At 58.6% G+C, this 10713-nt stretch overlaps 1 protein-coding gene across 2 annotated transcripts; it reads left to right on the forward strand.

The window, feature by feature from the left end:
* The first annotated feature begins 368 nt into the window (after nucleotides 1-368).
* LOC309577347 (sestrin-3-like) lies at nucleotides 369-6643 on the forward strand. 2 transcript variants are annotated; one of them, XM_082289300.1, is made up of 9 exons: nucleotides 369-522; nucleotides 3270-3473; nucleotides 3677-3859; nucleotides 3981-4217; nucleotides 4303-4414; nucleotides 4621-4757; nucleotides 5133-5323; nucleotides 5633-5777; nucleotides 6332-6643. In XM_082289300.1, the coding sequence occupies exons 1-9, from the start codon at nucleotides 457-459 to the stop codon at nucleotides 6419-6421; spliced, it is 1365 nt and encodes a 454-aa protein (XP_082145426.1). In that variant the 5' UTR covers nucleotides 369-456; the 3' UTR covers nucleotides 6422-6643. The 2 variants fall into 2 exon arrangements, with proteins under 2 accessions (XP_082145426.1, XP_082145427.1); XM_082289301.1 differs by having other exon boundaries at nucleotides 4639-4757.
* Nucleotides 6644-10713: the final 4070 nt, after the last annotated feature.

A 10713-nucleotide genomic window follows, 5' to 3' on the forward strand; every position in this document is an offset into this window, starting at 1 on the left:
CCCTCGGACAGCCTGGTCCTCGGACAGCCTGGCCCTCAGACAGCCGGGCGCTGGCACAGCCTGGCCCTCGGACAGCCGGGCCCTCGGACAGCCAGGCCCTGAGACAGCCTGGCCTTGGCACAGCCGGGCCCAGGACGCGGATCCCCGGCCCGGATCCCCTCAGCGTCCCGCGGTACCCGGGAGAGGCGGCAGCGCCCCCCAGCGGCGGGGGCACGCCAGGCCCCGCCCCTGCCCGGGGTGGGCGGGGCCTCCTTGCCTGACACCGGTAACTTTCCAGCCCTGCCCACGTGGGACGGCGGCGGCCGCCCCCTGGCGGCGGCGATTGGCGCAGGCGGGCCCGCCCCCCGTGCCTGCCGCGGTGCCGGCTCTGCGCTGCCGGCGGCCGCACCGGGCGGGGGCACCGGCACCGGGCACCGGGACTGCGCTCGGCTTCGCACGGCACGGCACGGGCTCACCATGATCGTGTGTCCCCAGAGCGTGGAGCACCCCCGAGGAAGCCGATGCCAACGGCTACCGGGGCAGGTAGGACCCGCCCCGCCGCCACCACCGGAGCCCGTATCGGAGCACCGGGCTTCGCCCTGCTCGCCGCCACCGGGCCGGCACGGCTGCGGCAGCAGCAGGCCGGGACATTCCCGCTGCCCGCTGGCGGTGCGCGGGGCCGCCGAGGCTGCGCTCTGACGATGTCGCGCCCGGTGGCTTGGTCTTGGTCCTGGTCCTGCTCCCGGTGCTGGTGCCGGTGCCGGTGCGGCGGCGCCGTCCCCGTCCCCTTTGTGCGGGATGCGGGAGGCGCCGTGGCTCCATCACTGCCAATCAAACTTGTTTTTCTCTCTCCGCCTGCACTGCCCGCGCCGCTCACCGGGGGCGCTGCCGCCGCCGCCGCCCGCACAATGGGGCCCCGGGTACCGGCCCCGGGTACCGGCCGCCGGCACCGCCGTAGGGGCCCCTGCCGCGGGCACTCGTACTTCCCCCCTCCTCTCGAAAACCCGGGCACAGGGGCCGGGCGAGAGGTGCCGCCGCGGCACCGTCTCCAGCGAGCGTTACCGGAGGAGCCACCGGTACCGACGGAGCAGCGGTCTCGCCGGGCGAAGGGATGGAGCCCCGGCCGGGCGGGGAGCGCGGCGGGGTCCGCCGGCCCCTCTCCCGCGCATCCCGGCGCTGTTCGGGCTCCTTCAGCCTCCTGCCTTCTTTATGTGCTCACGGCTGCCGGCCAGGAGCACCGGGGCACCGTTTTCCCGGCGGCTCCGCCGGGCGGGGAGGGGGCGAGGTTGGTGGTGGGTACGCAGTCGAGGTGCCTGTTAAGAGTTCAGGGGGCTCGGACACACTAAAATTCCCCTGGGGAGGGAGGCGATGCTCCCACAGCCCGGGAGTGCGAGTGGATGCAGGGGAGGAGGAGAAGGGCTGTGGCCGAGGAGGGTGAGGAAGGTGGCACTGGGGGCAATGCGAGAGGATGGGGAGGCAGAACTGAGGGAATGTGGCAGGTGGTGCCGGTAGGAGACATCCTGGGCTGAGCGGGTGCTTTTGGGAGTGGGCAGGATAGCCTGGCCAGGGGCTGAGAGCCAAGAAGGTGGCTGTTCTGCACCTTCATCCCCCCCCTTCCTTAATCCTCTCCTTCCAAGACATGCCTGCCTGGTTTCTGCTTGGTTGCTTGCTCCATCATCACCTGGACAAGCAGAGTGAGGAGCGCTGGCAGCACCAAAGGCTGAGCCATGGGCTGGTTGCACAGCTCCTTACTGGGGACCACCTTTCCCTGGAGGGAGCGGAAGGGCCGCTGGCTCCTCCACCTCAGCCCACCAGGAGGAGAATACCAGTGGCTCTAGCCCTTTGGGTGTCCTTAGGGCACCTCATTTCCCCAGGCAGAGGGACTTTGTAGGGGGCTTTTGCAGATCACTTCTGTCTTTCATCTTCTCCGGTGGAACAGAGAAGCTGGTGCTTTTCATCTCTTTCCATTTTAATTTGAGTTTTGGGGTTTTGTGGACCTCTTTTACCAGAGGAAGTGAAGAGGACACTCCAAATGTCATCGAGTAAATCTCTTGACACCCGAGCGATGGTGTTTCCACCAGAAGTGCAGGACTGTGGAAAGTAGCCAGAGCTGCTTCCTGCACTGGCTGTGTGGGTGAATCTGCTCTGTGCTGCCACACAGCTCATCCCTGCTCTGTCTCCCCCTCACCCTGGGGTGTTCTGCCATGCATCCTGTGGCTTTAGTGGTTTGCAGAAGTGCTCCTGGTTTTCTGCTATGCCACCATTGTTGCCATGCTCCAGTCACCAGCCTTTGGGTGACTGCACTGGAGAGACAGGTGGAAGGAACAACACAGTGGTGTCAGCAGGGCCAGAATTTCCCAGGAGAGATTTCAGTTCAAGCCTGGGAGAAGAGATGCATCCTTTGTACCCAAGGATGCTGCCTGTGCTCCCACATGTGAGCAGGAGCTGTGACTTTCTGTGTGACAAGGGTTAGCACCTGCTCTACCCATACCTCGGGGTGGGCAGGCTGCAGGTGCAGACCCTGCTGTCGGGTGGGAATTGTGGCAACACGGTTGTTGGAGCACAGCAGCTGCCTGGGCACCTTTCCAACATCCCTGCCCTCTGTTCCCACCACCCTCTTGGGAGGGGCTGGAGCTGTGCTCGACTGGGGCCCTGGTGCAAGGCTGGGGTGGGCATTGCTGGGGGTGTGTGGGCCCCTCTTGCTGAGTTGCCCATCTGTGTTTTCTCCGGTGGGTACACCGAGTAACAGCTGTGCCCTGTGCTGCAGGACCGACTCCCATGCTGCCTGCAACATGTGGGGAGCTCTTCTGTGTGCTCCTGACCACATGGAAGGTACCCAGGACATGGTTTGCCTCTTGGCTTGCCAGGAAAGGAGCCTGGGAGCCCCTCTGCTGTCTCCACAGCTCTCTCCCATCTTGGTACTGGGCAGGAGGGCTTCATGCTGGCGGTAAGGCAGATGGGCTGCTCCATTCTGGAATGTATTTTGTGTCGTGTTTCTCCTGATCCGGCCTTGCACCACTACAAGAAACATCATTCCTAGTTTGCCCTTTGCTTCCTCTCACCACGCAATGCCTCCTCCCAGACAGAGACCAACCTGTGTGTCTTGCTACCTGTCCTCCCGCTACCTGTGGCACTTAGCAGTGCTCTGCCTAATAGCCAAGACTACCCCTGTAGCAGCACCAAGCTGGAAGAGGGGATCTCTGCCCCTTGCAGAGCCCAGGCTTGGCTGGGGCGTACTGCTGCAGTGGGGGCTGTTCCAGGGAGAGCTAAGCAGAGCGTGTGTCTTGCAGGTAGTGAAGATGTCCAACAGCGACCCTGACTGCCCCCAGTTCCTCTTTGTGAAGGTGCTGGCGAGCCGGGGGCGGCTGGAGGCGGTGACCCAGCAGATGGGCTACCACCCACAGTACCTTGACAGCTTCCTCAAGACGCAGCACTACCTGATGCACATGGATGGCCCACTGCCCTTTGACTGCCGGCACTACATCGCCATCATGGTGAGCCCTGCTGGGAGCTGCCAGAGGGGACAGGGGGCTTTGCTCAGCCCTGTGAGGCTCTCCTCAACCTCCAACAGACAGCCTATGCCCCGGGCTTCTCATCAGGGGTCAAAATCATGATGTCCTGGAGGCTGAGTGAGAGGTGGGCGTGGATGCCTGTCCTTCTGGGGCAGGGCATGGATGCTGATGTGCTGCTCTTGCAGGCAGCCGCCCGGCACCAGTGCCGGTACCTGGTGAACCTGCATGTGCTGCAGTTCCTGCGGGCAGGGGGTGACCCCCAGTGGCTGCGCGGCCTCGAATTCATCCCCCCCAAACTCCGCAACCTCAACGAGATCAACAAGATCCTGGCACACCGGCCATGGCTCATCACCAAGGAGCACATTGAGGTACTGGGAAGGGCTATCAGCCAGGGACCAGGATGGCAGTGGGGACAGCAGCATCCACAGGGGCTGCCAGCACCCTGCCCACCTGCCTGTGTCACATTGCTGGTCTGTCCGTGTTCTGCAGAAGCTGCTGAAGATCAGTGAGTGGAGCTGGTCGCTGGCAGAGCTGGTGCATGCTGTCGTCCTCCTGGCACACTGCCATGCGCTCGCCAGCTTTGTCTTCGGCTGTGGCTGTGAGCAGGATGAGGGGCTGGGCGGCCCAGGCTTGCTGAAGCCATTGTCACTTGGGAACCAGTGCTTCTGCGAGGCCACCGCTGGTAACAGCTGCAGCCAGGAGCTGCTGCGCATCAACCGCAAGCGGGTGAGTCCCCCGAGGGTGGGTCTGCAGGGGATGGGGGGGTGTCGCTGGGACCACTGCCCTCACCCCCAAGCCTGTGTCTGTGCAGTCCCTGGACTCCTGCATGGAGCTGGATTCCCTCCGGGAACGCATGCAGCGGATCCATGTGGAGACTGAGGGCAGGGATGAGATGAGGCTGCTGCAGCAGGACCGAGAGGAAGGTGAGGGGCAGAGAGCAGAGGGTGTGCAGGGTGGGAGTTCATATGGCACACCTGGGTGTTTGTTGCTCCTCCATGCCTTACGTTTTCCATGATGTGTGGTTCAGAGGGCCTCATGGAATGCATGCTGGGGCACAGCAAGGGCTGGCTTTTGATGCTTGATGTGGCTGGGAACAGGGCAGCTGAGCACTGCTCTGACCCGTCTGCAGGGCTCTCCCCTTTTGCAGATACTGATGGGGAAGTCACCGGTGCTACCAACCTTGCATGCTACATGCAGGACCCTGACTTTGGCTACCAGGACTTTGCCCGGCGTGACGAGGATCAGACGCAGGTATTCAGAGTCCAGGTAAGGCTCCGGCTCTCTTGGTGGGCAGCGGCCCAAGCTGCTGCCTCTCCACTCCACTCCTCTCCTCTCTCTTCCTCATGGGCAGTAAACAGTTGCAGAGTTGCCCATACAGACTGTTCCTGCCCCACTAGGGTTGGGAAGAGGGAGATGACTTCTGTCCCCAAGGGTTGATGATTTTTTTCACGTGGCCCTCATGGAGGCAAGGGTCAAAATCATTCAAAAGCTGCCTGATAAGGGATGCTGTGGTTTGGGCAAAGCCACCCCCAGAGCATATTCACTGAATTCTGCTGCTTCTTGAGTCACCAGCCCTTCTTCCTGGGAACATGCTCCAAGCTCCTTTTTGCTATTGCAAAATGCTCTTCCTGTGCTCAACAGGATTACTCCTGGGAAGACCATGGCTTCTCACTGGTCAACCGGCTCTACTCTGACATTGGGCATCTCCTGGATGAGAAGTTTAGGATGGTGGATGGTCTGCAAAGCAGTGCCATGGCCAAGCGGCAGGGCTGTGAACCCTCTGTTTTCAAGCGGGGCATCTGGAACTACATCCACTGCATGTTTGGCATTAGGTAAGGAAGCCAACCTCATGGTCCAGGGGAGAAAACTGAGCTGACCCAGGTGGGAGGGAGGGTAGGGGGGCATTCGGTCTGTCATGCAGATGAGCATGGAGAAGGGACAGAGGTGAATCACCTGCCTGGATGTTGGGACAGGCAGGGAAGAAATACTGAGCTGGTCTGGCCAGGGCAGGGGAGCTTTGGGGACAGGGTTTCAGTGCCTGGTGGCTGTTGCCATGTGTCCCCCTGCCCTGTGGCTATGCCATGTCCCAGGCAGACCACAGGCAAGGTGCTGGCTGTGACTCGCCCCTGTGCTTCCCACAGGTACGATGATTATGACTATGCAGAAGTGAATCAGCTCCTGGAGCGAATGCTCAAAGTTTACATTAAAACTGTAACCTGCTACCCAGAGAAGACAAACTCAGAAATGTTTGACAGGTTCTGGAAGCAGTTCAAGCACAGTGAAAAGGTGGGATAGCTGGCCCCTGGCTCTGACTGGCTGCGGTGGAGCTGGGAGTGGGCAGGGGCTGCAATCTGGGGTGCTTTGGGGGGTGTATGGGAGATCTTTGAGCCACCAAACCAGTCTGAGGCAGGTGAAGTGGAATGGAAACTGGCTCTTTGTAAGGAGTTGGGCTTAGTGTGGCATGGGGCTGCCCACTGTGATGAGCCCAAGGGGCACCAGCAGCACAGGCATCTCCAACGTCATTACCCCAGTGGTGAGTGCTTTCTGGTGAACCCTCTGTCGAGCTGTAACTCACAGGAGCGGCTGCTGTGGGTGTCAGGGACTCTGCTGCTGCCAGCCTGGAATGCTGGTGCCAAGTATGCAGGGGACTCCCTGGCACGCAGCTCTGGGAAGCAGCCACAGCCTACAGGACTGGGAGGAGAAGGAAAGGGGAGCTGCCTGAGCTGGAAAAATTGGTGGCATTTTGATGACAAAAGACTCACTTGCCCAGGTGGACAGTTGCTTGCACCGCTGAGCACAGCACACTTCAGCTGCCTGAGCCTCTCTTGCTGTTCCCCCAGGTGCACGTGAACCTGCTGATCCTGGAAGCCCGGATGCAGGCAGAGCTGCTGTACGCGTTGCAGGCCATCACCCAGTACATGATCTCCTAGATGGTGGGAGCTGCGCTGCGGCAGGGCCGGGCAGCCTCCTCTCTCCCTGAACTCGTGCGGGACCTGTCATGCTGGGACCGACAGCGAGGGATTTCTTGATTTAGTTTACTTGACTGTCTTGTTCCTTTTTGTTGGTTCCCCCCCCCCCCCCGCCTTGTGGGGGTCACTGAGTGGCCCTGTTACGTGCAATTACCAAACTGTGAGGCAAGTCCGTGCTGCTGAGATGCTGGAGACTTGAAGATGTCCAAGGAGGACTGCCAAAAACGTGGGGGGAGAGGGAAGTGGGAGGGGATTGGGGCCAGATTAGAGGGATGCTCCTTGCCTGGGTGCTGTGGGAGTCTCAGTGGTGCAGGGAGGGCAGAGGGGAGAACTGGCTTCCTTCCCTGTGCTGCAGTGGCTGCTCTGCTTGCAAAGCCACCCTTGGGCACCTGTCCTCGTCGGGGTGGTGTCTCATTTGGGAACAGTGCAGGCAGCTTGTGGGTGTGTTGCAATGTTCTGAGTTGCAGGGTTAGGCAGCAAGAAGCACTGGCTCCTAGCAAGGGCCCTTCCCCAGTCCAGGACAGCAAGGGGATGCACTTGCTGCCTACGTGTCATGTCATTTAGGTCTACGTGCCAAACCCTTCTGGGATGGACAAGAGATGACCCAGCGAACTCCAAACTGTGAAGCTCTTGCTGGCAGAGCATCCTCATGCTTTGCTTTCTCCGACAGCGGGGTGAGAAGGTCTTTGACAGTGTGCAGGCACTGGAGGTTTCTGCAGGGGACTTTGGCAGTCCTAAGCCCCTCCTCTGCTTCCCATCAGCAGAGGGGCAGGAGGAACAAGGGAGGCTTGTTAATGTGTTTGAGTTAATACGGTTTCTATCTTCTTACCACCATGAGAGGGCTGAGGTCCTGTGCCCAGTCACTTGCTTAACAGCATGGTGGAGGAGCCTGTGGTCAGCACAGGTAAGCTACAGGAAGCTTCTCCTTGAATGTGGGTTGGGGGCACTGCTGGGACTGCCCCATTTCAACAGAGGCAGCCTGTCCACCAGCCTTGCCCTCTGCCTGGGGGGCAGAAACTGCACCATCATTCCCCCCATCTCCCTGGGCTGCTCCCTGCCTGTGCCACAACCCCTGGCTGGAGAAGTACAAGGGCACCAGCACAGGCTCCAGAGAGCAGCCACAAAAGGGGAATGAAGCCACCCGTTGTAAGTGGGAGCCTGAAGCAAGGGCAGCTGTCGAGTCAGCCAGCACACACTGCTTCAGTCGACCTGTTTACTGCGTAAATGTACGGGGAGAAAACCTTGTGTATGGAAGCTACAGAAAAAGCCTATTTTTGCTATAAATATATTATGTTTGACATGGATGTGTGCTTTATTTCTGCCCGATGGTGGGAGTGGGATCCAAACTTGTGTGGCTGCTCTGAAGACAGGACAGCAATGCCTGGCTGACCACAGCTCTGAGATGGCCCAAGTGCCAGGAAACCCATTCTCAGCCACGTTGGGGTCATGCACTGACAGCTCTGGTCCATGGCCAGCTGGCTACACCTATCCTGTTCAGCTCAGCTATGTCCTCCTCCTCTTGCTCAGATGAGCAACTGCTGCAGCACTGTTTGATAGGAAAAGAGGGAAGTTTTTCAAGGGGCTGTGGTGCTCCAGTAAGGAGGAGTGGAGTGTGCCAAAGGAAGGAGCAGGTTAGTACCTGGTCACAGGTGGCCAAGGTGTGGGCGCTGCTTCTGCAGCTGAGGAAGAAGCATTTTGCTCACACTCCTAAACAGCTGCTCATGGAGCAAATCCAGGAACCAGGACCAACTCTTTCCTGATCCATGCTGCTGCTGCTTTCCCTCTGCTGGGGCTAGGCCAGCTTGTACTGGGCCAAGCTGGTGCCTAGGCAGTAAAATGCCAGGACAACTGGTGCTGGGCAGTACCAGCTGAGTCAGTACTGGTGCTGGAACAGTGGCACCAGTGCAAGGACGATTGGTGCTGGGACAGCTGCCACCAGGCTTGGCTAGACAGTGCTGGGACTGACACTGCTATACTATCATTTAGTCCCAGCGAGGGCTGGACAGGGATCAGGCAGCTGGGTGTACTCCTCGCTGTCAGGGGGTAGCACTGGTTAACCATAGCAGCCTCGCTGCCTGCCAGCCAGCTTGCCAGTCTCCCTGCTGTCCCTGCAACAGCAGCTCTGGCCCCTGCAGGGCTGGGATGAGCCACAGCAGCCAGTTCCCCACAGGGCTCACCGCTCCCAAAACCGGCAGCGTGCCTGCAGCGCCGGGCAGCCCAGGGCTGGCTCCCACAGCCTGCTGCCAGCAGCAGCATCCTCACCTCCCACTGCCACCCAGTGCTGGCCAGGAAAGGGACAAGGCAGTGACAGCACAGCTCGGGCTGGGGGTGAGGGGCTGCCTGTCCCAGGTGCTGCGACACTGGCTCCCTTTTACCTCATCTCTACATCTGCACTAAGGGCTGGCCTTGCAGGGACTGGGGCAGCAGCTACACACTCTAGCTCACAGACAAACACCAGCCACGCCAGTAAGATGAAGGGCTCCATGCTCTGTCAACCCTGACTAGAAACAAGCAGAGCTGCTGCCAAGGCCAGGAGAGACTGCAGGCAGTCACACACCGCATGCAACAAGTCTGGCAACTTCAACGCCTGGGTCCCTGTCCTGGTGCCCCTTGCATCCTTCATGTGCTTAGGCGAGGATATTCTTCCCTATTGCTCTGTGGCTGAAGAACTGACAGAACACAGGGTACCTCACCTTTGCAAGAACCTTCCAGGATATCCTGCATGTGGGAGCTGGAATACTGTGACTGTACCGGGGATTACCGAGGAGAGGATGCAGGCACACGCCCAGAGCAGTAACTGAGTTTCTTGCAATGCCTGTAGCAGAAGTGCTGGCAGGTGCAGCCAGGACTGCTTTTGTAACAACTGAGCCATTCCCAAGCTGCATGGTGGGAGGAATGGTGTGTCCTAGCCCATGGACAACACCAAGTCACACTGCAGCAATTGTACTGCCACAGCTCCTACAACCCACCCATTCAAAGTCAGGCCTCTGGCTGGTGCTCCTACCACAGCTGTGAAGGGGAAATAATAGCACACAGGAGCTGAGGAGAGCTCAGAAGGCAGCGTGCACCCACCATCTCCCTGTGCCCCACCCCTCCTTCCTCGCACACCAGCTCCACCACAAAGGACACAAGCAGTAGGGCAGCAGCCTTCCCCACTGCGCGTCCACACATGGGCCCAGTACTGGTGGCACGCAGGTGTTCATCAACCAGCAGGGGTTGGAGGCAAAGCAGGACTGTGGCCAGAAACCCAGCTGAGCAGAAAAACTGTTTTTGTACTGGCTTCGTGTACAGATGCTCTGCAGGCAACTGCTCCATAAGCCAAAGTACTTATGGTGACAACCTGGGAGAGCTATGAGGTCTCCAAGACTGAAAGAAAAGTGCAAACACAGTGCACTGAACCCACAGAACACAGCAGAACTCTTGGTGACTACTGAAGACAGTGTCACATCCATCAAAAGTAACCCTGAGCCAAGGCATTCAGGTCCCATTTTGTTCTCCCTGGCAATACTTAAATGGCACAGGCCAATGCTCAAATAGGTGTAAAAAGTGTTAATGGCTACTGGGCAAATGCATGGTCCCCGCTGTGTGGCAAGTTTTGAACACATCCCCTTTGATCCAATATACTGCAAAATCTTCAGCATTTTATGTCTCCAACAGCACCCATCATTATGTGCCTGCAAGAAGCCCCAAGTACCCAAGGAACAGATGAGAGGCAGACAGCTCCCCTAAGGATGTCCTCCTAATTCCCCATTTTTGTAAATCGGATTAAATCTTGAAGCAGGACCCTTAAGACCCCCTGAGAGCTATTTAGTTATTCACATTAACTGTAGTGAAGAACAGAATTTAAAAACAATATATTGAGTATCCAAGGCTTTGAATGCATATTTCCTGGCTGTACACATATTGTGTAATTTCACAAATTAGTCTTTAGCCCCAGCAGTTAGAACATCCCCAACTTGCCCTCCGTGTGTCTAACCAGGCCAGTGGAATCCATACTCTACACTCCTTCCCTTGTTTTTCTCTGATCTCCTTACCTGCCACCACTGCTGCTGACACAAAAAGATATTTGAATGTAGCTATACAAAACAGAGTCACCTTCGGCACTCAGGTCTAGAAAGGCAAGGAATGAAGGGGCTAAAACAACTCCAGACTAGTCCTGCAGGATTTAAAACTCCCCAGGGTCAGTTTTAGGGCTTGGCACCCCATAGGTCCCCATGCACTGCCAGCAAGTTGTAGCAAGGGGCTCTACACAC

This window comes from Coloeus monedula, assembly GCF_965178545.1.
Source record: "Coloeus monedula genome assembly, chromosome: 12".
Lineage (NCBI taxonomy): Eukaryota > Metazoa > Chordata > Aves > Passeriformes > Corvidae > Coloeus > Coloeus monedula.